Source organism: Sprattus sprattus (assembly GCF_963457725.1).
Source record: "Sprattus sprattus genome assembly, chromosome: 15".
NCBI classification, from domain to species: Eukaryota; Metazoa; Chordata; class Actinopteri; order Clupeiformes; family Clupeidae; genus Sprattus; species Sprattus sprattus.
In genome coordinates, this window is record NC_137913.1 from 19810547 (window position 1) to 19837998 (window position 27452).

The window sequence follows — 27452 nt, forward strand, 5'->3', positions numbered from 1 at the left end:
TTGTGATGTATGTATTTATTACAGTTAACAAAATGCACAACGTGGATTTTTACACTCCATTCAAGTAAGTGTAGAACATGGTCATCCAGTTGACAAGTACCCTCAGAAAACAGAGGGTACCGCTTTGGTAGCACCATTAAGAGAGGACACGCTTTCAAGGACACAACAAGACTCCCTGACTTATCAATAAATACCAAAAAAAAAAATGTTTAAAGCAAAATGCTGAAACGATGTTGAAATGCCCATGATGAATTGAGGTGTGTCAAGCAAAGCTAGGGCACCTTGTGCAAGACCATTATGACAGACAGATGTCAAACCTTGTATGTATATTTAATGTACCTTTAATAGTGATGGACATAATACGATCGGACAGATTTTGAGCTGTCTGATACAGAACAATAGGTCATTGTCATTATGTCAGCATAATTAATGTATCCAGATGAAGTTTGAAAATACAAATCTCTATGAAATAGTATACAATCTGTGAATGAATTAGCAAAGAAATGTACCTATATTTCATGTTCAACCCCTAAGTGTAGCTATGGCATACAAATACCATTGTGTTCCCAGTATCTTTGAGAATATCTAAAATGGAAGACTTTAATGCTTAAATGTCAGTGTTTAAATACATTTGAAATATTCATATGAAATGTATACCAATATAGATATCTTATTTGCTTTCCCACCTTGAATTTCCCCAACAAAAATCTGAGCCTAAAGCACTGCTATTGAACTGATGCATATTGTAATGGAGCAAAATAGACTCAAACACAAGTAACAGACAGACATTCAACCATTTTGTATGAACACAGAGTCCTGATACTATAGGTATGAAGTGATGATGTGTGGATGTGGCCATGCTGTGATTTTGATAGGAAAGTAGTAACCATAGTAACCATAATGTCAAGAAATACCTGGTAGCTTTTCAACCTGGGCACGCCATATCTTTCTGTCTGAAGATCTACAACTTCCAACCTCAGTGTTCATACCATGACCAACTGAATGTGAGGTTATATGCAACGTATCTCCATCTCAAATATGCCCTGTGTTGTGGCTCAACTGTGCAAATCTCAGCAGCAGTGCTGACTGTCCTGGTCTGCTTTCTCGGAATGGCAGAATACTGACTTCAGAGTGTGAATGGCATTTGTAAAGGCACTGTCGGATAGCGATTTTGCATTTCTACTGGCAGGTAACAATACTTGATCAATATTATAGATATGATGAGTAGTAATAAGACTATTATATTTCCTAACACACAAAATTACCTGAACCACATGTTCCTTTTAAGTAAACAAAGTGCATCTGAATTCCCTTTCATGTTTGAAGTGAGCGTGCTTCAGAGAAAATCACAGTACATCTCATCTTACAACTATAACACCACTGATGTATAGTCTTGGCCACCTTCAACACAGGCATGAGAATACCTCTTAATATTGTGTATTCTTCCACATCAAACTGATTGAGGAACATAGTTCTTGGTAAGAAATCCCCCCCGTCCAGGTCATGATGTGTGATGAGAAAGCCTATAGCAGCTTATGGATACCGTACCATGAACTGGATGCTAGTATGAGATGCACGTGTCTCTGAGGAGTTCAGGGTCTGCTCACGAGGAAACAAGAGGGGCTGTAGTGGTTAGGTGCATTTGGTAGTCTCACGGCTGTGGTGGGTTCCTATTTGCTCCCTCTGTCCTCTCTGATCTCTCCTTTTACCTGTGGGTAACCTGGTTGTTCAGGAGCCCGGGGAAAGTCTCTTCCACCTCGGTACTCATTGAGCCACCTTTGGTTGGTGAGAAAAATAACAATACATTTTCATTCATTACTGTTAATGATCAATTCTTATTCAATACACATCAGTTGATATAAAATAAGATACAAATAAATATATGAGTAGGGTTTGATATAGTTTAGATCAAACAGAAATTAAGCGATTTTCGACTGGACAGCTGTAGTGTGACTGTCTTACCTATGTGACAGCTGTACATCCATATGCGGTGGCCATCATAGCGACATCGGCATTTCACCAGATTGTTGGAGAAGTCTGATTCTGGAACGTCGAAGTTGGGGTTGAGAACAATCTAAAGTAAAAGAAAAATATATGAGTGTGATTACAGTCTGGTGTTGCTGGGGGACCATAAATATTTTGGCAGAGAGCGTTTCAGAGGCAGTCAGCCCACAATTTTTTAATAAATGTCCACAATAATTTTGAGAAGATATCATTCACTGTGTTTTATTTTTTTCAAAATTGACCAGCATTCACATCAGTGATTTAAAGTTTGAGAGAGACAAAGTTTGAGAAAAATACACATTTGGAATTTGAGGACTGTGCTTTCTTAGTAATACCAAAAGAACACACAAGAGGTCTCTCTTTCCACATACATTATAGCCAGAGACACAACAAGTTTTGGCTATGGGGAATAAATACTGACCAATTAAAGTGTCAGTTTGCAGTCTTTCCACAGACTCTCTATGTCCATAACTCTGGGTTCCATGTGAACTGTACAGCCAACCCTAAATGTCTATATGTGTAGCTATGCAATAAAAAGACCTGTACCTTTGAGAATATCTAAAATGGTAGGCTGTTTAAAAATAGAAATGTTTAAATAATCTTTGAAACGTTTGAATTAATCTGATACCTCCATATTTAGTTTAATACTAATTTAGATAATGTAATCCATTATCTTGTGAGTCAAGAGAAACGCTTGAACTATGCACACTGCATTTGTGAAACCAAAAACTATCAACACAGCATTTATATGGGTACATTTTTTACCAAGAACATTGCAGTACAGTGCAGTACATTTGGATGTTTTATCATGGCATGTGATGTCTATGGTACTTACAGTATATTCATTTCACTTTTTGGTGAACAAAGTAATGTACATTTGAGTTGTAGCTGTAAGGTTAGAATATGCTGAGCTACAGTATGGTCTCAGTCAAGGCACTGCAGTCAAGGTTAAAGCATAGAATATGTATTACCTGGAATATATAATCTCCTGGTTTGATATCTGTAATGTCAATCCACTGGCAGTCAATATCATGCCTGTAGGTATCCCAGCAACCCACTGTGATACCCTGGTCACCAAAGTTTGCACACTCATATCTCTTCTCAATGCCTATAAAACAATGTTATCAATGTTACAATGTGTAATTCCAATTCTATTCACATCATCACACCCCACCAGGTCTGTACCTTTGAGTTGTATTGTATTAATACATTAATGTTAGAGCATACATTTGATCAGGCAAAGATTAAGGCACTTTTTTTTTTAAGAAAACAGGCTGCATATAAAGCATCAACTCTTGCTCTCTCTTTTGTACATTTGTACCTGTTACCTCTGAAAGAAACCTAGAATCTGATCCAGTAAAGTACGGAGGGTTCCCTCACCCTCATCGCACTCAGTGTCCTCCAGGCAGAAGCTGGCCTTGTGGCCCTCTGCCACTTTGGTGCCATTTAGGCTCAGAAGGTCGTAGTGAGTAAATACTTCCATGCTGTGGTAATGCCTATAAAAGAAGGCCACACATACATTTATATGCAGACTTATAAAACTACAAAATAAATTGATGTAGACTGTTTCATCTAGCTGGCCAGTTAACACAACATATGATTTCTCCTTTGTAAATGCCAAGTGCATTCTAGAATATCTTAAAATGAATGGTGAACCCCAAATTATCTTCTTTTAGCTTTGCTGAATATTATAATCCGCTGTGACCCATGAAAATGTATGCAGCAGCAACCATGAAGAAGACTACATACGTATTGGACTATGTACAGCTGTTGTGCAACAACCACATCTAGAGCTTCTCAATTACAGAGCAAGAAAACAGGAAAAAATGGCATCAGATTAAAGTTATCCTTGACATATATTGTCCCCTTTCTGTTCAAGTCAAACTCTTAATAGATTTTTAGCTTTCATGCATGCCTTTATACTTCTATATGCCTTTCATAACAATATAGTTACAGTTTCACAGACATTTCTCGCCTCGCCTCGCCTCGACAAGAGCATGTAGTTGTAGTACATATCCACACACACAGTTCTTATAGTATTACTTGAGCTAGCATGCCCTGGTCTTGTCTTGAACTTGCCTGTGGCAGTCGTGCCAGACCCAGGACTCTCGGTTGAGCTTGGGCCGGAAGTCGGACTGGCCATTGTTGTGGATTTGTGAGGAGAAGCGCAGCAGGCGGCGGAAGGAGTTTGCCGGGGTGGAACTGGCCGAGGTGGCCAGGCAGTTCTCCTCGTAGGCACACGTGAGCATGATCATGGGCCGGTCCTCCAGGTACGTGGTCTCCTCCACCACCTGGGGATTCAGGACCAGGTCTGGGGCCGCTGAGGGGTGACAGGGAGGGGGAGGCATCTTGACTTCAGAAAATGTCTAAATGGCTATAAGTGCTTGCATGCATCATACTGCAATAATATTATTATAAAATAATATTTGTAATAGCAGTTAAAATTAGGCTAAACTGATTTTATAAGGTGCTGCCATCAATTAGTATCTAGTGGCTACATTAAAACTAATAACCAATTCAATTAGGTGGGAGATAATGGCCCCGAAGAGTGCCTTAACAAGTCAACATCTACTAGAGATGATGTGAAAGAGAGGTGGATTGTCCCGCCATATTTTTTTCTAAAACATAGTAGTGTCTGTCACCATTCAAAGGTGTATGGTTTTCATGCAGTTCAAATGGTCCCATAACATAGAGCTCACTCTCAGAACAGGAGACACCGGCGGCGAAGCGTCCTCCTCCTCGTGGACAGTGGAGGTAATCTCCGTGATGGAGGCAGTGCGACAGAGACATCTCCGTACCCGAACATCTCACGCCACTCATCACCACCGCATCAGCACTCACGTGCCCCGGCCAGTACCACGACTCCTGACACCCAAAAAGACAAGGAAGAAGCCTTGAATTAGTCTGATGTATAACATACAAACCATTCCTTTAAAGTACTTTCTTCTTTGTTGTTAATTCTTCATTTCAGAAGACCATTGTTGAAAAGAGGCAAGACGACAAAAGAGAGGATGAACTTTTGATTTTAACTTGTTTGACCAGAAGAGGGAGCTCTGCTGGTATTTTTGAAAGCAGGCAACACAGCTCGTTTTCTTTTTCTGAGAGTAGAGCTTTAGTCATGGAGATGGTTCACAACCCACATGATAAACAGGAAATCGTCAGTATAAAACATTTACTCTAGACTAAAAACGCTGATTGTTTATGACAAAAAAAAATAAAGTCAATTAACACACCAGCTGTTTTCCACAGAAGCTACAATGTATGTATTTAGAGTCTGAGTGATGACATGTTTGCAAGCTAGTAAGCAACCATTTGCTTTGAGCTATAATATTGACAACTTCCACCACAATTCACATTTACTGACTCCAACACTGATTACACATCATTTGTGGCATTAATTCTAACCGTGGTTGTACATTAATTCTAACCGTGGTTGTGCAGCCAACAATCCCCTTGTTAATTTCCACTCAGAAAACTCATTTATTTATCCACATCCTCATGTATAGAAATATCCAACCTCTCAGACTGACAGTCACTGCTATTACAGTTATCCGGCCATCCATTAAACTCCCTATTTGACATAGCATGTAATTATGCCTTTGAACACAAGCACTGTTACCTATAAATACTCTAAAGGTAGAGGCATGATGTTTGCAGACCAAAAGGGAGTATTTTGTCACCCCTAGCAACCCCAAACACACACAAACACACACACACATATGCAGGCACACACATTACCGCTAAAGCTCTAAACGAGGTTGAACCCCTCTGACCTCTGGGAAACAGGCTGTTTACAGAATTGCCCTGAAATATCTTTAAACTATGTACACTTTGAATGTTTGAAATATGTGAACAGAACTTTGCAAGCCAATAATCCAGAAAGGTTAACTTTTGTGTCCGTTACAACAGAATTCATACCAATCGAATCCACAGAGAGAAGTCAAGGCAGCAGTCGTATGTTTTTGACTCTCAACACCTGGAAAAACATCCAGTCTTCCTCCCTACACCTCTGATTAGAAAAACAGACTTCCCTCGAGGTGAACCCTGCCTCGGGCATCCACAGTCATGTGTCTATTACACCCAAAATAGCCAGAAGAGTTTGAATGTCCTTTAATCAACAACAGCGGAATCTTTATATAGACGGTAATCAAAGAGGGAAATAATCGGACTTCATGCTGGCACTTGAGTCAACAGCCTGTGAGTTTGTGAGTTTTCCACCGCACAAAGCAGCCAGTTCAACCACCCCCACGACCTTCATCTGTTGGAAAACCACAGCTCATCTGGTGAATTACATCACTGGTAATTTTAGAGAGGTTCAGTGAGCAGCCTCAGAACTTTCCTCCACCAAGGAACAGCCTCCCGTTTTGCTTGCAGTAGTATGAGTGTTCTAAAGCCTCCAGACGTTTATGCCTCTTTTTATTAACATAGGTTATTTCACATTTGAATGTAAGACCCATGTCAACAATTTGGCAAAGATAAAGAAAGATAGATTTAAAGATGCATTACAAGCAGTGAGAGGGGAAAGGGTACAAAATAACCACCCAGTAGAAATGCTTTTCTAGCCACACTGGGCAAAGGATTCAAGTCATGGGAGTCTTCAAATCGGAACTCAGGGCTGCTCACCTGGAAGGAGCTGCTGGCGAAGCCCAAGCCCAGCTGTCGACACACCACCATGGCCTCCATGGTGCCCCAGCTCTCGCTGCACACAGTGCCCCACACCAAAGTCCCGTTCTTCTCCACCAGGACCTCCACGCGGCCCTCAAACGGGCTCCTTCCACCACCGAGGCGAAGCTATGCAGGGGGGGCACAGTTAAAGGGTGGTGACCAACTACTTCACTTGGAGCGTCTACATTTTAAAAGTTTAAAATTGTGCATTGTAGTTATTTTGACTGTACTTACTCAACTGGAAAACAAGGCTAATGACGTTTAGCATTATTTAAATTTCACTGATAAACTCACGATGATTTTGACAAAAGTGTCTTCTAAGTAAGCGATAGTGTCTGCTGCATGGCTTACCCTTTGTTGAAAGCCCATGGCTGGGATATTGCACCGTACACCTGCGTCCTCTTCATGACTGCAACCGAGCGACTCGTTGTCCATGCTGAAGGAACACTCCGTGATGGACTTCTCAAAGCCTGTGCAGTCCACCTCATTCAAGTGGACGGGGCCCATTCCTGGAGAAGAGCAAATGTTAGAAACTAGAAAATGTCATATGAATTCACTAGCACAAAAGCCATTTTAAGGGTGGGTGATATGAGCTCAAATTCATATCACGATATTTTCCACTGTTCAGACGATATCGATATGATATCACGATATATGAGGGTAAAAAAATCAGAATCACATTTTATTAGCCATTATTATCTTAATGATATTAGGTAAGGCAAAATATGTCATCATGAAAAGTATAAATCGAATAATGATAAAATTAAATAAATATTTCTCTACTGATATGTGCTACAACTGAAATTTCTGTATGATTCCAATCATTTTAAGCATTTTTATAATCAGAAATTGCCGAATTTGCGCATTTACTGTTCAAACAGAGGAGACATGCGAGGTGAGGCAGCGACGAACAGAGCCTCATCTCAGATTGTGCAATCCCCTACTAACTGGGTTGAGAGCACGCCTTTTGCTTTCTGTAGTATTTGTGGACACTTGTATTATATGTCCTGTCCACCTTTAAATAGGTTATGTATTTCACGTACATGTGTAGAACCTATTTAGTTTTGCTGATCTGACATAAACCTGCAGTGAAAAAGCACTGAAGGGAGGCAAACAGTAGGCTACTTAATGAAGAGGCCGTGCGAGAGCCTGAAACTGGAATTTCAATCGAAACGTGAATGTTAAATAATGGGAGACCAAAGGTACGCTTCAAACGACGGGGCATAAAATATCGCGATCGTCTAGTCATGTTGCTTTTGATAAATGTTGGACCTTAGTTTTGGCTTTGGACGAAGAGCGGAGACTGAATATTAGCTTGAGCAATATTCATTAACATTACATTGATATCAGAGTGAACCATTGCTCTGTCGATTTCCCATTAATTCTCTTAGGATTGTTATATCTACTGTATGTGGAGTCATTTAACATCACAAAAGTGGTTGTAATTAGCCTGACGATCAGAATATGTCAGAATATGAGTCTGAAACTGAACCATTGGGCTGTGATTATGGGGCGTGTTTCAACGAACCAGGAAAGAAAATTCCTCTTCGCTGAATTGGATACCTAGAACCAATCAGAGCAACGTAGTATTACCATCTGATAGATTAAACTTTTACCTGATCCCGTAGGAAGGACAGCAAAAACATCTTTTCAATCGACAAACGCCTTGATCGCGTTTCTCTGTTCCTCTTTCAAAATGAATGCGCTGTCAATATCTGTTGAGATATGCCTGCTCACGTTACTTAATTAGCACTCAAGGCTAGAAGCTACCATTTGTTTCAATGTTTTTTTTGTCTACGCGTTAGCATAACCTATCAATAATGGTCTAGAGTGCTTCAGTTAAGACCTACAATCCTCGGCAAGATTCGTGTTGCACATTCACAACTAACCGAGTCAATGTAGACATAAAAAAAGTCGTGTAGATAGCCTAAATCATATAAAATATGTCCCACTAAGCTCCCGAGACGCCGCCATCTTTGTTCAATGTATATTCTATCTATCTAATCAACTCAAGCGTTGGTTGGTCATCTGTCCATCAATGTATAAAGCCCGCCCTTACAATTTGATTGTTCAGATCACTTTTCTGAGACGTTTAATCTCTCCCAACTAGCTCAATTCCAGACTGAATCTCCCAGACCAAAAATTTTGTGGGCGGAGTTCAGGCTGGTATCCAGGCTAGGTTGTAATCACTTTGAACCCAAGACGGTGATGGTGAGTTGATTTTGAGAAATTAAACTTTGCAGCTAAAGTTGTGTTTCCTGGTTGTTACTGGTTATCGAATTGCTGTGCTAGCTTAACCTTAGCATAAATGATTTAAATGGAAGAGTTACATTTGCATGAAATGATAGCTAGTTATCTAGCTGATGATATAGTTCGCTTGATTTAACTCATACAACTATAATAACCCTCAGGGTGCCTTTGCAACTTCGTATGAAAAAGTTCATATTCACACATATTAACACAAGTTCATCACAATCTAGCAGCTTCAAACTGTATGTAACTTACCTATGTGTGTTAAAAATGATGATATGAAATATGATAAACAACCAGTAAACAATTTGCAAGCTGCCAATTGAATGGTGATTTTACAGGTTGCTGTTGCCTACACCTTTGGCTAAAACAACACGGCGACTCAACTGTCTATTATTCTTTTTTGGTCTGTGATTTTAAAGCAAAACCATTTCCAAACAACAGAGGTGCCCCCTTTCTTCTTAACCAATTCATCCTCCTGCTCTTAAGCAACATCAATTTTTGGGTTTTCGCTCATCCTGGATTGTTAATGTTTTCTTCTAAAGTAAACCTGCCTCCTAACTGCAGCTGCCTACCACTACATGCGCGCAACAAGTGCATGCGACGTGCGCTCCAAAAAATAGTTCCACATATTAACATACATTCTTTTATTCGTAAGAACCCATAAATACGGAAGCGTATTGCTGCCACACTAAAAAAAAAATATATATTCTCAGTATCAAGTAATTACGTGAAAGTTTCTTGTTTTAACAATATCTTTTTCACGTTTTAACATGATAAATTTCATGTTTTTACGTACATGAAATGATCACGTTATTTCATGATAATGATATTTTCACGTTATAACATGATAATGATATTTTCCCGTTCCCGACACTAAACGAAACGAGAGGCAAGAATAGGCTGGTAGCTACTATGGGTGCTTTACACGAGTCAATCAAATTCTATTTTAAGCTGGGTTTAAGACATTGTGAGATTCTCCAGTTATTGAACACGGTGGATGACATCGTTATAAGTATGCACACACTCAGGAGGATTTTAAAATGCCTGGGATTGTACCGACGGAGGAACGAATCCGACCCTCTTGAGGTAGCCTCATTCCTTATCGATCAACTGGAGGGGCACGGAAGGCTCCATGGGTACAAAATTTGGAAAGTGGAGAATCCACATTCCGCGCCATGTCCACTGCCACTCTCTCCAAGTTCAACACTAGCTGCCCGACCATTGATTGACTTGTGCAAAGGACCCAAAGTAGCTTCCAGCCTATTGCCTCTCGTTTCGTTTAGTGTCATTATCATGAAATAACGTGATCATTTCATGTAATAACATGATAAATATCCTGTAAAAACCTGAAAATATCATTATCATGAAATAACATGATATTTTCATGTGATAACATGATATTTATCATGTTAAAACGTGAAAAAGATATTGTTAAAACAAGAAACTTTCACGTAATTACTTGATACTGAGACCTTTTTTTTTTTTGTGTGTGGCAGCAATACGCTTCCGTACATAAAAAATATGAATGCCAAATTCGAATTTATGAATTATAAATAAATCGCGATATCCATGATATTGCAAAATCCATGATATTGCAAAATCCATATCATGGCGTGGCAACATCGCGGTATTACTATCAAACCGGTATATCGCCCACTCCTAATTTCCACCAGCAGAATTATTTTCTCTTGTGACGAAATGTGACATGGCATGGTAAAGCACAAGGGTCGCTTGGACTGAGAGGAGTCATAATTAAATAACAACACACATTCTAACAAATACATTTCACGTAAGTGTATAAGCCAAATTTGGATGCAGAAATAACTTTGATAGGTGTCTACAGACACCCATTAATGTTCAGGACCGCATCCAAGAGACAATCATCCGAAATAAATCCATAATATCTCAGTCCTTGTCTCCCACATGATATTTCAGTCGTGGTCACCTTTAAGTCCCAAAAGCCCTTGAGAAAATTATAATTGACAGGTAAGCTCACGATAACAGATGCTGTTGTCATAGCAAGACTGATGCACAGAATATCATTTCATGGCTCCAGCTGACAGCTGTAACGCCCCTTTTTACAACAGTGTGAAAGTAAACCACAGGAAACAATAATCGCCTTTCCCCGAGGACGCATCAGTCTTTCCATATTTTCACCTTCTGTTTGTAAGTGTAGAATTATGGTGGAATTTACGACCTCTTCAAAAAAAGGTTTGTCAGCATAACTGCCCATTCTGACAGCATCATCTCACAGTATGCCACTGACCCATATTTCAGTGCTGAGGTCCACTTTCAATGATAACTGCTTAAAGCTGTGAGGTGGTTCAAGACCCCTGAGGTGATGGACTGACACTTCGTAGTAAATATACTGGAATGCCCTCAGCAATGAAGACAGGACCTACACTGGGCACGTACGTAGTGTGTGTCTCAGGATATCTGAGTTTTATTATTTCATAATTAACATACAGCTAATGAATGTGCTTATTTAGATGAAAACATCTAAAACATGAAATCATCAACATACCAATGTATGACCATTATTTCAGGCAAACGTCTTTATAAAAGCGTCTTCATGTTTGTGCTTGCCTAAGACTTGTAATACGGACTGAGCCACTGGAGCCGGGAAGCCTGAGACTTGGACCACTGTTCATGTTACAGTATCAACAACGATCTCATAGAAGTTTCTTGCTCAGGCTGGCTTTGGTATCTGGCCTGGAATGTGGCCGCTAATAAATCCAGCACAGACTTCTTATCAGATAGACTCACCCTGTCCAAGCCGTCCACCAGATAGGGCCTCTTTGGCACTGCCAAAGCCCAGCTCTCGGCACACCACCGTGGCCGCCATGAGGTTCCAGTTGTCGTCGCAGATGGTGCCCCACTCTCCGTTCTTTAGCACTTCCACACGGCCCTCCCCCACCACTCCACCACCTCTTAGACGCACGAGAGATTGCTATGAGAGAACACATAGGCAACCAACCGGGAGAAAGGTGCATAACATCCAAATTATTAAGACATTCATAATTATTTGCAGTGTGTAGTTTCACAACAAGTTTTAAATCAATGGCAAGGTAACTTTTACATTTTTACAAGGTAACATTAGTTAAAGAGAGGCGATGCACTTTCAGTTTCAAGTTCCAGAGATCTAGTGAGCCAATTTGATGTGCAAATAATGTGCTTCTCATTTTGAATGAGTAGACAGGTCGTGGCTGCATGTTCCCGACCATGTTCAGCATCCCCTAATGAATTTGACAGCGAGGCAGGCCACGTCGTAAACATTTAACTAAGTACATGGACAGAGAATGTAACAACACGTAATTGGTGCCGCCAAGGACCAACACTGACATCATCAGTGTGTAAGCTCTCGCACCTAAGAGAAAATTTGATGGCTATAAAATGTTTTTAGTTCAGCCTAACTTCAGTTCAGTAGCAGTGATACATTAGCAGAGCTGGAGGCACCCGAAACCAATGAGTCAATATAAGCGGAGGCACAGAGGATGTTTGTCCTCTTTTATCAGTTAGCTGGTGTGAAATGGCCATCAGGCTTTCAGCACTGGAACGTATGATTTACACTGGAGTGAGTGAGATCACCACAAGGGGAAAAACGCTGTCAGTAAGAAGACCCTCACATACACACAGACACAAAAATGTTCTGAGCTATAAACATCTTCATCCCAGCTATCTTTCACAATTTACTCTAAAAGTTCCACAGCTGGGGTCGCACCTTTGGAGAAAGCAGGCACTGATAGGGTAATATGAAACTCTGACTTAATCATATGCCTTTGTATGATGAAACATGACTTCTCTGTTTCTGTATATCTTTGATGAAGTGCTGACGGTTCTAACACATAACTGTATGAGGGTAAAAGTGTACCTCCTGTGTCTGTGTGTAAGCAAGGACTGAGTAGTTTTTAGATATTACGTTTCCAAAAGCATAGTAAGATTACCTCGGACGTCAGAGACCCACCACGTGGTTATCCCTACTGACAGAGTCTTTTAGCGTCAGTGAAAGCTAACTTAATTTGATAGAAACCTTGTGTGATGTGTTTTATTTTGCTTCCCTCTCGTCTGCTGCAGTCAGGGGGCGAGCCTGGGCATTCAGGGGGTGAGCCCGGGCTCTCTCTCTCTCTCTCTGAGAGTGGGCCCGTACTCTCTCTGGCCTGCCAGAACGTGGGTGAGCCTGACAAGCTTGTTGTTGTTGAATAAATATACTTATATGCAACTCAACTTATATGTGTCCTGAGGTTACTTGAGTGAATTTTCACCAAACAGGCATGGTGCTTTAAGAAAGACATCTAAGGAATGCTGGCATGCCTTTTGCAAGCCTGGCTAGCCTCTCTGTGCTCAGAAGAGGAGAGCAGAGAGCTGCAGGAGCGGAAAGTGTAATGATATAATTTATTTGTCGTCTCGCCCCGGGGATGGGGGGAGAGAAAGCAGACTAGTTGGAGTAATGAAGTGGCATCGACGTGGGTTTCCTACCTCATGCCTGAAGGCTTTCCGGTAGCCCGCTTGGGGAGTCGGGGCGAAGGAGCGGCCAGGGACGCAGCTCACCACCACGGGAAGGCCCTGTCCGCACGTCTTGTTGCCCTTGGTGGTGAGGACCTGGCCCAGCGTGCAGCCTGAGAGGTGGGCCTCGTTTCCAGTGCAGTTAACAGAGTGAGCCCAATAGTTTGGCCTCCTTCTGCGGGCAAACATCCTGGGAAAGGACACGGACACCCACAGGAAAAACAATATAAGATGAAGTAGTTTAACTCAATTATAACTATGCCGTTTCTGTCAGATGGTCACATTCATTTATTAGTGTGCTTGCCCGAAGGGAAGCACAGTATTGTTATCGTCAAGTTTTCTTTATTTATTCTCCCCGTTTTTCTTGCAGCTAACTACTCCTCGCCCGATTGAGCTAGAGACGCCATTCAAACACCAAAACGTCCGGCCCGATCCGGTGCAGGTTGCTATGACTTTTCGTGGCGGTACTCCTTGCCACTCCTTTTTTATTCCTCTTTTTCATCCCCTTTTTTCTCCATAGACTTGCATGGCAGAACTCTGTACATTATGACATCATAATAGGCTCATTAAACTGGCTTGCACCTGTGCTTCTCACTGACACCTCCGCCAATCCAAGGAACCGCATTTTCTCTGTCCCTCTCAATTCAACTTTGAAAAAGAATAAGAGGAACCGTATTTCTCTGTCCCTCTCAATTCAACTTTGAGAAAGAATAAGAGTAACTACAGTTTCTAACCTAGCTACCGTATTTCCACTTCGTTAAGGTGAGTTGAATGGCAGCATTTTCAGTGTACTGACTGAAATTTTAATGGAAACTGATAGTGTTAGCCGTGTTTATAACATATAAATTAACGTTACGTTAACGTTGGAGACGCCATTTTCCTTAATTCAAGTTGTGAAGTAAACCTTTGAAGTAATTCATGAATTTAGTTGTGTGGATATAGTGAGCTAAGGCTTGTATTCCCACTACGGTAACGTTAGCTATCCTAGCTGTGTTAAGCAGAGCTATCCTAGCTGTGTTAAGCAGCTGTAACATCTGAGTACGGGGCTAAAGGCTAACTAACACTACGTAACGGGAGTATCCACTGACAGTTTCAGCTAGCCGTAACGGGGGATCATTTTCCTTAATTCAAGTTGTTAAGTAAACCTGTGAAGTAATTCATGAATTTAGTTGTGTGGATATAGTGAGCTAAGGCTTGTATTCCTACTACGGTAACGTGAGCTATCCTAGCTGTGCGGGGCTATGCAAAAGTTGCTTATACTGAAAGATTGGTTAACTTGTGGCCGATAGCGTGAGTTAACATTAACCCGTGTCCTGGGAGTAATGATTCATGAGAGACCTTGAATCATTAGGTTAACTGAAAAACGTTTGAGGATGTACCTGGACACAGCGTAGCTGTTGTAGTGTGCTCAGTTTTCGAAAACTAGACTGAAACTAAGAAGGATAACTATGACTAAATGTGACTAAAACTAATATGCATTTTTGTTTTAAGACTGAATCTAAAATAGCTGCCAAAATGAACACTGATAGGGGACCCCTTAATCTGCAATGCATGGTTGCTAGCTCTAATCAGATGTACTAACTAGGCTTATAAGAGAAGACTAACTTTTTATGCCAACAAACACACTAGACCCTTTCACAATAAACAAGCAAACATGAGAGAAAAACAGAGCAAGCACACTCTCGCAGTTCGTTCACGAAACGCATTCTAGTTTTTAATTGTCTCCCTAGGATACAATTTCATCTAAAGAGCACACGACAGACTACTGTGTAATAGAATTATCAATGTAGTCAATGTTGAGCTGTTCCTGATCCTGTGACCATGATTTGTGCAGGAAGTTGCCTTGCTCAAATGAGGCACAAGATTTATTTTGATTACGAGGCAGAGTGCTAGTAAGGTTGAGCGCGGTCTTCTGAGACCTCCAGGCGAGATTTTACAGGCAACGTGAGCAGTACAGTGTGTGCTGCAAACAGTCCCGCGTCTGAGGTATAGGGGAAACACGGAGTAAGAGGAAGCCCGCAACATTTGTTTTCAATTTGGAAATTTGGGAGTGAGCTTACGTCTCGGGCTGGCAATCAGCCAACCCAACACCCATGTCAAAAACAAACTGCTGAGGGACACATGCAGGTTCAGAAACATGGCAGGAACAAAGAGTACATTCAAAAACTCTTTTCCAGGTCTTTCCCAATCGCTTGATTTAAGTAACAGATGTTTAACACAGTTTGACCCCAAGCATTCCTTATCTCCAAGAATATTTCTTCATCACATACCTCGAATTAGGAAAACATATCTTTCAGTGAAAGTTACTGTATTTCCCTGCGATGGAGCAAGTAATATTAAAATCGAAAAATTAACAAATATTTGCCATTCTGAGCATCACTGCTAATTAAGTTAGTTTCTTAGCATAAACCTGGACCACGACTGCAGGAGGACACTCTTGAGCAATGTTCCCGTTTTTTTTTGTGCTGCATAAAACAACTGCAGAATCTGGCAGTGAGCCCCGCCTTCACTGAAAGCCAGTTTACAAAACCAGACAGTGCACGTTTCATGGACATACACGTGTGCGTGGAGGCACGTAGCAGAGGCCTGGCTTTAGACTTTAATGACAATCTCACACTCCCTGGCTGCCCCTAGTTGGTTTCAGCCCAGATTTTAATACTTCACACTTTATGAACACCTCCCCGGAGGCAATTCTGCAAAGATTTTTTTCATGTACGAGGTAAGACTTTAACTGAAATTCAAGCCGCTTACACACACGTTATCTGTAGCTCTGGAAACAAATTTAACATTCAGAAATTCTTCCCCTGCATAAAACTTCACCTACTGGAAAGGAACACAAATAACACAAAGGAGCAAGAACACTTCCAGCTGAGTGATGTGAAACAGCAGGTCTCTTTCCAATGTGGAGGGAGGGAATGAATATCGAGAACCTAGTGAGTTAAGCTATGAGGGATGAGTGGCTCTGGATTGGTCTTAGCAGGGTTCGCTGTACAACTTTACCCACTGCTGCCTCTGGGGCTGACCCTTCATCTCTGGGCCTGAACCATGACTTTCTCACCACTTGGCTCTCCAGTCCAGCACTCACTTGTAAACTCTGGTGTTGTATTTCTTCTCCCCTGGGAAGCCGAACATGCCACAGATGACGTGGCTGTTCGTCTGGGTCCAGTCCTCATCACAGATTTGCCTCCAGCGGCCCCCATCTTTAATCTCCACATAGCCCTCCGTCACTGGTGTGCGCTTGCGAAACGAGGAGAGAATTGCACGGATGCGGACGTCCTCCACATGGATGTTTAAACTCTGCAGTCAGAGCAACAACAGAAAACTGCTATGAGTCATTCATGTCAATCTATCCTATGGTTTTAAGTCAGAACATTAAGGACACAATCATTAAGCAAATATGCACATGCTTTCCTAGGAACATGAATACATGTGTGTGAATACATGAATGTAAATATATGTTTGCATATAACTGTTCTTATTATAAGTGCTGCAGTTTTTTAGACATCTGATTTAATATCGTATATAAAGTAAAAAGTGTGAATTTCCCTTAATGTGAAAACTGGGTGCACTTTTTGGTCAAGTCATAAAGCAATTGTGATGTATAGGTGACACATTTACCAGTTCATCCTAAGGTAAGGAATGTGTATGTGGTGCATGAATCTATGTTTTGACATATTTTGCACATTAAAACCACATGTGTGAGTAGAGCACCATCCAAAAGTATGCAAGCCACAAAACCACATTAGAACAAAGAGCTAAACTCTTTGGCTGCTTCTGTGGCAAAAATGACAAGCTAATTTGGAATGTCACCCTCCTCTGTGCAGCCTCGCAAAGACTCTTTGGATTCTGACCGGGCCGAGAGAGCTCCGTGAATAAGGACTTCCCTCTGTGGAGTCTCTGGGTTGACATGAACGACTCCCCCACCCCCACCCTCAACTCAAAAAAGACCCAAAACCGCATTCCTGTGCTACGTGACAGAGTAAGCCATGCTGGAGCAAAGGTCTGTCTCAGTGCGATTCCCTAAGCTCAGCAGAAAAATAAACTGGGTCCATAACCATCTCCTCTCGACTCCAGGTCTCCCTGTAACTAAAGAAAGAAAGTCTGTGCCGCTATGTAATTAAATGGATGGTTTTCCTGATGATGGCATCAGCCCAGAGGAATGTGCAGATGCTACCTCGGCAGAGCAGTAACCGATGGCTCCTCCTGACCACACAGACCCAGAGGAGGTCCTGCAGACTGCTGTTTAATAAATGACATGCAGCGTATTATAAAAGCAGAAGATACCCATCCATTTCAAGAAGAACATGGGGTGGGGTGGCAACAAAAGGGAAGAGTCTGGCTGTAGATTCCCTCAGACACAGAGTTACATGTATAGCAATGAACTACAGTGCCCCCGTTTTAAATTATACATAGATGAGCCAAAGTGACTTTGAATCGACAGTAAATACAATGATGGCCAATGGTTAACATACAACAAACAATTACCAACATTGGCAGATTTGGTTTGTTCATGACTCCGGCAGACATCTGTCCAACTAAGGACAGAGCACTGCAGTGGACGTGCCAGACGAGTTATGTTCCAAAATGCTAAATCTGACTTTGTGGTTGTGTACTGAAAACAAAAATCAACATTTTTGGGATGGCCTGTTCTCGGAAGAGGCCTTCTGGAACTAAGAAGAACCTGTGTTGTTTTATTTATCCATACGATGTCTAAGTACATAGTATGGCCTGGACACTGAAACCAGGGAAATCATACATTCGGAAAGACAGAAGCCTCATAGGTTGTATGTCTTAATTATGGGTTGCAGCTGCCTTCACACGTGTCTTGACAAAACAACAGAAGCATGGCACTCGAATCTAAAATATGACTCGCTTCTCCATCAAGGAAAAAGCAAGTGGTGGGTAATGGGGGGGGGGGGGGGGGTCGGGGTATAGCAGCTGGAGTATCAATTTGTTAGGGGGAACGCTTGTCTGAGGAAGCGGCGTCACACTGGAAAACTTGGAGGAACTCTTACTTAACAGGGCCCTCCTACAACTTACAAAACACAAGGACCCATAGGCACAAGTGGAGAATCGACAGACTGTCCAAGCTTCACGTGCACTTTTCATCAACATTGAACATTCATTTATCATTGTCTATCAACTTTTTGGAATTGATCAACCTTTGGATTGTTAATGGCCTTCATGTTCAAGATGGAGGAGGCCTTCCCATTAGTATCCCAAATCCCATTGCGTAATTAGAACAGTGATTTGAGTGTCACAATACTAACATAGATCCTCCTCATTTTCCTCATCTGGCAAGAATGAAAACTTCACAAAGAAGACGTCTAATGAATATCCAAGCCAGTGAAAACAATGGTGCATGGATCCAGCAACATATGGTATTGATGAACACACTGACCCTCATAAAATCCCTGAAAATTGCCCATATTTTCACTTACTTAGCCAGCGGACTGGAACTATGTACAGTCCAAAAGATCAATGTACATATTGCAGACTACAGCTGTATCATAAACCAATGGCAACCAAATGCTAAATGTCTCAAATTCTCCGTAATCTTAACAGTACATGTATTCTGGTTGTCTGTGCAACCTTGTGTGCTTATTGTACATGTTTGCTAATCAGTGTTCAGTGTCAGTGATCTGACTGTGAGTGAAGGCATGAGTATTCAGGCACCACACCCTTGCCTGGTGCCACAGCATGAGTTGGACAGGGCCCAGACCCATGTTGTTGTTCGGTCACCCACAACACAAATTAAGGATTATCTCTTTCCTGAAATAGTCTTCTTAATGAAAATAAACCACTCTGAGCAGACTTCTGTTCTCAGGCAATTACATCCAGTACAAAAGCAGGGCCTGCGACACAAAACAGGAAATTCTTTGAAGGAAAAAGAGTTTTGAAGTAGGGCTCAGGAGAGAGACATCTGAGTGGGACTGTGTAGAGATTAAGATGCAGAGACTGTTAGAAGGGCATGACATTTTCATGTAAGTCTGTGTCTGTAGGGTGGCACCACATGACAGTTTTGTGAAACATACAACGGCAGAGAAAAGGCCAATCTCAAAAGCACTCAAAAGCCACTTCCCTCTAAAGTCCTAATTTAAAAAAGCCTCCTGCTGTTTTATGTGCAATATTATGTCTTGGAAAGATCATGCGTATTAATTGGTTTCATCAAGACCAGCTGATAGAGCTGTGAAGTCATAGAATGCAAACAGCACATGCTCCCCTGAGCCTGTCCCAGCTGGTGTTGCTATGCCCATCAAACTCGCTACTTGACAGCAGTTTGACATGGTAATTTATGGCACAGCGCTGACCCCTAACACATCAGGAAATTGAGGGGGACTAACCTTTGACACCATGGCAGAAAGTAATATGGCTTCTTTCATACACACTGAGTAACAAGTGTGACACAAAAAAGAAAACTGAATAAAATTCTCAATTGTTTGTGCAGAATAGAAGGAAGGGACTTCAAAAAATGATGGCAGCTTTTTTAAGGGCAGTGAGTTAATCTTTTGTATATCTTCACCGCTCCTCAATTATCAAGGCATGTCCGAGATCTGTTCTTGGCTACTGACTTTTTAAATCAGGTCAAACTGTTTTAACAGATCTCTGATGTCTTAACAATCTTTTGTCTCTGTGTTTATTCTCTTATAAGTAATGTAATACTGGAGGTAGAGAAAAAGCTGTGGCGTTCCAAGACAAATTGAAGGGACTGAACATTATCACAACTCTTGCCATTTAAAAATATATGCAAACTCCAAAATAGCTTTTTTTTATAAAAAAAGTGTTTTCCCCATTTGGATTAAAGCTTCACCTCAATCATGTTGACTAACTCAAATTGCTTCCTTTGTCAACATTTGGATGAATCTGACCATTGAATATCTTAAATGTGATGGGTAAGCATCCTGGAAGCTGAACACGGCCAACAATTCCCTTCACAAACATGCAGAAGGGGACTAAGACCTGTTTGTTGCCGAGTGTTGAGTCTGGTAGAAAAGAGTTATTTATTCCCTTGATCAGAGGCCAGTCCTCGAAATGCATGTATTGCCACTAAAGTCTTCCGCCCTGGTTCAGAACATACAGTCCATGGGCTACAGTGTGGGCTGTGTGTGGGCTCATCACCATGGGATATGTAAGGGATAACGGCCGACGAGCTGTCCAGTTATACGAATTTAATGGACGCTGCGGGGCAAAGAACACCACGACGCGGAGCGGAGTGGTGTTGCGCCGCAGAAGTCCATTAAATTCGTATAACTGGACAGCTCGGAGGCCGTTATCCCGCTTATCTCCCGTTTACAACATCCAAAATGTTTTTATTATTATTATTTAGAATTTCCTTTATCTTTAGGAAATTTAATATGCATAATAACCTGATGAATTCTTGATTTGAAGCCTAGTGCTCCCGTTAGAGAAAGTAGTGAGAAAGTAGTGCGTGGAACCGGACCTTTAGTTTCCCCAGGCGTTGCTGCAAAGTGACACTCATGAGCTCACCTCTGTAAAGTAAACGGACACACGGACACAGGTATTGTTCATAAGGTTTTACTATTTACAGTTGAACTCCACGTTTCCGTTGATGGTGAAGTTGGACAGAGCAACAGGGAGGTCAAGTTTAGTAATTTTGGTCGAAGGCTAGTTAGCCGTGTGAGCTACCATCTGTTACAATGGGTTTTTTTTCTAAGCGCTAACAGCCGCCTACAAATAATATTCGAGACTTTCAGTTAAGAATTCCTATACTCTGCAACATTCGTGTAGAACATAAACAACTAACCGAGTAAATTTAGACTTATAAAAAGTCGTGTAGATAGCTTAATTGACATAAAACATTGCCCACTAACTTGTCCCAACACGCCGCCATCTTGGTTCAAATTATCCTAGCTGTCAAAAAATAAACGTTACGTTGGTTGTCAATGGTAACAATTCAAGAGCATTGATATGGAACGGCGATTTAACGTTTCTACTGGGACTACGTCCAAGGTGTCCATCTATACGAACTTAATGTACACCCCATTAGCCAATCAGAAAACAGTCTTTCGTTCCAGAGGGAGATAAACTACAACAAGGCCAGGATTGAAACAAATGAAATTCATGTTTAAGGCAAAAAAAGGTAAAAGATAGAGAGAGCATACAGTGGAACAGCAGTGCAAGTATTGGGACATAAACAAGACAAAAAAAAAGCTATGTTGCGCCTGGTATTGCACTGTTGCAATGTCACTTTGCTTTGGGGGAAAGGGCACAAAACCTCTCGTGACAACTATGTAATGCTTTATGGCACCACTTCACGCAACAACAACTAGATCCATAAGCTAGCTATAAGAGGAAGCTTTTACTGTGCCTTTTACTTGTTGGCAAGAGCTAAAAGGTACAAAAGGATGCAAGTCTGATGGTGAGCTGGCCTTTTTTCTGTTGTATTAATCAGTAATAACTTATTAGCTGTCTTGCTATGTCTTGTGTTGGGCTTGCTTGTGTAAGGTGAATATTCACTCAAGTTACCTCAGGACTCTTGAGTTGCATATAAGCAGGGACATGCACAGAAATTTTGAAGGGAAGTTTCTCTACCCTGGAAAAAGGGGGCAACACGTAAATCTTTGTCACCGCCGCTGCCATGCCCCCGTCCCCGATCGCAAATTTTGCCAATATAATTTAAAACTCTCACTTACCGCCGCTGCCACGCCCCCGTCCCCTTATCGCAAATATATATATTTCCTTCGGAGGGGCAACTTCAGTTGAGGAGGGCAAACGGGCAGTTGCCCGAGCAACCTTGCCCGAGCAACCTTAGCCCACTCCTGTGCACATCTCTGCATATAAGTATACTTATTCAACAACAACAAGCTTGTCGGGCTCACCCACGTTCTGACAGGCCAGAGAGAGGCATGGGCCCACTCTCAAGGAGAGAGAGAGGGCCCGGGCTCACTCCCAGACTGCAGCAGACGAGAGAAAAGCTAAATTAAACACACCACACAAGGTTTATATAGAAATAAGTTAGCGTTCTGTGTTGCCAAAACACTTTGTCAGCAGGGAGAACAGCAGGTGGGTCTCTGAAGCCTGAGGTAATCTAACAATGCTATATGTCATGCAAGAAGGCCAGTTTTACACAAGGTCGAAAGAAGCAAAGTTCACCCTTCTTATCACCTCTGACCCTAACATAGACAAAAATGTTCTGAAGATCTAGGCTGAGATTTTTGTCTTGGGGCGATTCTAGAATTATGGCCAAAGACAGAGAGAAATGGAAAGAAATGGCATTATTTGCCTAAAGGCATGAAAAGAAGAGTGGTTAAAGGCAATCAGATATAGATTTATCAAACACATGCACAATAACCATATTAGCCAATCCAAGAGGATATAAGATAAAGCTCAATGATTCCTTTCCCAGATGGTTATCTTTTGAAGGAGAAAATTTCTGAAGTATGTCTTTACACTTTATGAAGAGTGACTTGAGCAGCAACAACTCAGTGACACACACATGGTAGCTTGAATTTTCAGTCTCTTCTGATAGCACTCCCAGCTGACCAACTGAAAAACCACAGAGTTAATCAGAGTGCTGAGGGTGGAAAAGCCTTTCTCTACTCATCTCTATTTGCTTATCATCTACCTTTAAAGACCCACGCAGGCCCACCGTTATTCCCATTCCCCTCCTGTTACGAGTTACCTCATGAACATTCCCAGATGATGTTTCGGCATTGCTAAGGAGTTTGCGGCATTTTCAGTGCGTATACATGGAGCCCATGTGGGCTAGCGGTGAATGGAAAACCTGAGTCTGGCCTTCTCAGCGGATAGCACAGCTGGAGACAGTACAACGGGAGCTGAGTTGAGACGTCTAGACGCTTTTGAGCCTGCAGCCTTGACTCGTATAATACCAAAACTAAACTATTTTTTTGGTCCAAAATCAGGAGCCCACTGAAGAATCAACCATCTTTTTAGGGCTTGGTTTGAGATTATCTCCTTACAAACCGCTACTCATCCTGCATTCATTTGCAACCTGTTCCAATACATTTGGTGTGAATTCAAGTCCACAAACCTCAACACAGTTTCACTTATCTTTTTTGATTCTGTTGTTATGCTTAACTATTCTTTTTCTGATTCTCATTTCCTCGTGTACTGCCAAATCACTGTGTGACAACCATTTTATCTCCTTTGAGAATCCTTCTGCAGGGATTTTTAATTTAAGGCCAATATGACAAAAATCCCTGTTGGCTTATAATTGACCCTTTAGTGATGTCTGTTTGTTTTATGGTCATTAAGAGAGGGCAGATAAGAACCCTTGTACTGCCCCAGCTCTCTGACTCCCACTCCCTTTGCCCTTCCCAGAGGCAGACACAATCACTGCTCATAAGAACCAGCTGGGCGATCTGAACAGAACGGTTTTGAGTTAGCAGAACACTTCAGAATATTCAGGCGATAAAATGCTGGAGCAGAACTGCATTCTGCAAGGACTTGTGTCAGTATGCATTTCAAAGTGTATTCTTCAATGAACCACGTGTAGGTTAAGCTTTTATTTCGAGCTGCAAATTAGCAATAGCTTTAATGGTAACAGCACAATGTCACAAGGGACCGTGACATCTCTGTTTAATATATATATTGTGGAATACAGCATTTGTTTGCTTTTGGAAAAGATACAACAACTCTGCTGTTTGTCAGCTAATGTGTGACTCAACAAAAAACAGATGTTGCAGGGTCACAGCAATGCCAAACAATCCCTCAAATGGAACAAATGCTTCGAATGAGAAAGAGTACCAAGATATGTCTTACACAAAGAGAAGCAGTAAAAGTCTTACGTCTATATTGTTGGTCATAGTGTTGATAAACTTGAAACCTGGGATCCTCCTGTCACTGCACACGACACCAACGTCCTCAGAGTGCTTGCAATCTGACACCCCGATTCCATTTGAGGGACAAAGAGCCAGGGTCCTCTCCTGCCCAGTGCAGTGGACATTATCAAACCAGATGCGACCTGGAAAACAGACATCATATCAACATACATACAACATATACATGTGTTACTGGACTGGATATAAACAACAGTCCAACAAGGGACTGGCAAAGGATCAAGGGAATTAGTCAACACACATTTAGGGGTTCATTTTTGAAAAGTAGCCTACTCAATAATTAAATCAGATCGACTTCTTCTATTTTAAAAAAACATTTAGTTTTGCAATTAACATATTGAAAAACATACAGTATGTCTAATTACAGAATGGTATGCTCATTTTCTAGCCTATTGTCCAAGATGGCTGCCACAAAATATGTTTGACACAAACTATGACTGTCAACAGTTCCATTTGAAGTGGAGCAAAAATGAAAACATCCCTATCTAGGGAAACATCTTTATGTGGATGAAAAAAAAAAAAAACATTTCTACCACAGAAAGGCTTGTTATACGATGCCCTTTACCATTGAATTATTTCACTTTTGATCATCTTTTGCACTATGAAAGTATATGTCATAGACATTTCTCATTCATTTGGGATATCATCTCCCTGCTGGAACACCTTTCGTTATATATCTGTTTTGTTATATGATAATAAAAACCTTACCTTCTCCCTTCCCATACTTGGATGATGGGGACCAGGACACAGCTTCCACATAGCCTAGCTCCTTGCACACCACATGTGCATTATGGATGGTGAAGTCATCATCACAGACAGTCCCCCACTCGCCTTCATAGTACGCCTCCACACGACCCTCGTTGTGCTTGCGTTTATCCCCCGCCAGACGTAGCTGTATCCTGGGTGTATCGGCTGGGAGCTCTGGGGCTGTGTACTGCTCAATGGTGGGATCGGGGTAACCCGGTGGGTAGCCCAGGTGCTGGTACTGGGTCTGGCAGAGACCCCATAAACACATCAACTTGGCCAAAAAACAGGGTAGTGACCAGGTAGCTGGCATGGTGGTAGCAACTCAGCGACCTGATGGCTCCTTCTAACTGAAATAGGGTAAGACATGCCCCAGGGTTAATAGACATTACAGGCATCTTCTTACATCCATTTCTTACATCCATCTATGTCTGTCAAAGGGACTCAAGGTAACAATGTCTGGTTTGGCTTAAAAAGACTTATTGTGACAGTCTTTTTCAGTCTAGGGATGAAGAATAGGCCTCAGGAGGGCATTACTCAAAGTTTCCAGTCCTTTCATTGTACTTAGAAAGAGTCATGAACTATCTACATCTTCAAAGAACTGCCCGGAGCGCTCTGGATAAAGAGTAGAAAATCAGAAATGCAAGAATGCTCTTTCAAATGTTCTTCAGTCAAATAATGTCTGTGCATGGAAATATGATGGCAACAAAATATATGTAGCCATATATTTGGCCTAGCCGCCCATGGAAATTTATTATTTTGTAACAGCAGGCCATGATGTGGCAGTTGTTACACAAGTTATAAAATGAATCTCTCCAATGGCATTGAGCTCTGAAGCTCCTGTTTCCCCATCCACACAACCAATCAGGATCTTCTTACAGTTGGACTTCTCTTTTCTCAATAGTTGCCATATTGATGTATATTAACACGGCATGCATAAAATACTGAATACACATTTAATGTATATCTGTGTGTCTCACTGTTAACGACCACATATAGACCTACTTAAACCTCATCTGTCTATATTTATTTGAATACTCAGACAGTTCTTCTTTTACCTTTGACAATATTAAATTTACCCTAATGTAGCTTGTGAAAAGGCAATCACAGGTCCTGAGAGACAAGCTGTAGCAAACCAACTGGAATTAACACTTCTCGGAAATGTTGTTTGTAGCTAAGGCTCAGTGGATATCAAAGGTCCAAGGTATACTATGGTCTTCAGAGCGGAAACTTCTTTCTCTCACATGGTCGCTTAACCTGACCACTTCTAAAGAAAAGACCACTGTCCCTCCACTGAGAATCAGCCTGTCGGTTCCTGCCACATAGTTTCCACTGGCCACCATGAAAGGGGAATCTGGCGGGGCATCAGAGGTCATGTCGTCAGACACGAAGATAATTGCAAATGAGTTATGGTGACCCGCAGCAACTTGGACAATTTAGAGGACATGTGTCCTGGTGACACTCACAGTTAAAGGAGTTCTCTTCGCCAACTAAAAACTAAAAACTATTTTTCTGGATTCTAGAAGGACTTAAACATAAGATGGTTCTATCCCCATTTAAATATCTAAATGACAAAGCTGGAGCTGACATAGCATACATTAGGCTTACTTTTTATTATTTCCTACTGCTAATAATTTTTGAGGGAAACTGGGTTAACTGGTTCTTTATTAATCCATCATCAAGTCTATTTTGCTATCTATCTGGACCCCTCCTCCTTTTATAGCACCCTTCACCACCTTAAGGAAATGAACCCAAGTAATTTGTAAGTGGATATTATTACTCGGGCTAGTAAAGATGACCACTGCATCAAACGTCTTTAGACAAGTCCACTGTACAAAAACGTTATCTTGCGAAGTTTTGCAAAATTGTAATTGTATCTGAGTAAAATAGCTTATTTTCCTTCCATCTAGGGAGTTTTAGGATGCAATTGCTATTAACGACGTGCATAAAAACGGTCGGTAGCCTACTTACTGTGATTTTCCAGACAGATATTCTTACTGGAAAAGAGCTGCGGCGTGGATAACTGTTGGCTATTGTAATCCTTTTCCCACTTTCTCTATACCTCCAGCAATTTGAGAGAAGCCCAAGACAAAGTCACGCCTTGCAGAACTACCCCGTTACGCCCACGATTGAAATGACCTCACTGTTATAGCCTGCATTTTGATGAAAAATAGCTTAAATTCGTTAATTCAAGTTGTCATGGTTAACAAGTATTGCGAAGACCTGATTTTAACTTTTCTCGCAACTGTTTAGGACACCTTTTCTGTTAATTGAACACAGTTGTGAGTATGACAATTCATTTTGTGCTGCTTTGGGACTTCACGTGGTGTGAGTGGCCGAACATTAAACATAGCGCAGTTCAGCAGCAAATAGGTGCCGAGGTGGCCTATGATGTGGCATAAGATGCCGGCAGGCAAGACACAATATTAACGTATCGGTGCATTTTCCAGCAGATAGCCTACC

The 27452-nt window shown here is 41.5% G+C and overlaps 1 protein-coding gene across 2 annotated transcripts; it reads right to left on the minus strand.

Annotated features, from left to right (window-relative positions):
- On the minus strand, positions 1-27031 carry loxl2b (lysyl oxidase-like 2b). Of its 2 annotated transcripts, XM_080852340.1 has the most exons (14): positions 26961-27031; positions 24954-25339; positions 24195-24370; positions 16511-16722; positions 13399-13615; positions 11689-11872; positions 7021-7178; positions 6628-6795; positions 4704-4869; positions 4084-4324; positions 3385-3500; positions 2976-3112; positions 1963-2074; positions 1-1776 (listed from the first exon to the last, which is right to left on the minus strand). In XM_080852340.1, exons 2-14 carry the CDS (start codon positions 25300-25302, stop codon positions 1706-1708), a joined length of 2307 nt encoding a protein of 768 aa, XP_080708466.1. In that variant the 5' UTR covers positions 25303-25339; positions 26961-27031; the 3' UTR covers positions 1-1705. The 2 variants fall into 2 exon arrangements, with proteins under 2 accessions (XP_080708466.1, XP_080708467.1); XM_080852341.1 differs by lacking the exons at positions 1-1776; positions 1963-2074 and having other exon boundaries at positions 3074-3112; positions 3326-3500.
- Positions 27032-27452: the final 421 nt, after the last annotated feature.

Excerpts from the sequence above, each read along its gene's own strand:
- loxl2b (XM_080852340.1), bottom strand. The coding sequence starts at position 25,302 with ATGCCAGCTACCTGGTCACTACCCTGTTTTTTGGCCAAGTTGATGTGT. Across the intron at positions 11,873-13,398 it reads GGAAAGCCTTCAGGCATGAG|CAATCTCTCGTGCGTCTAAG; the intron begins GTAGGAAACCCA and ends GTTCTCTCATAG. Across the intron at positions 1,777-1,962 it reads GATGTACAGCTGTCACATAG|GTGGCTCAATGAGTACCGAG; the intron begins GTAAGACAGTCA and ends CACCAACCAAAG.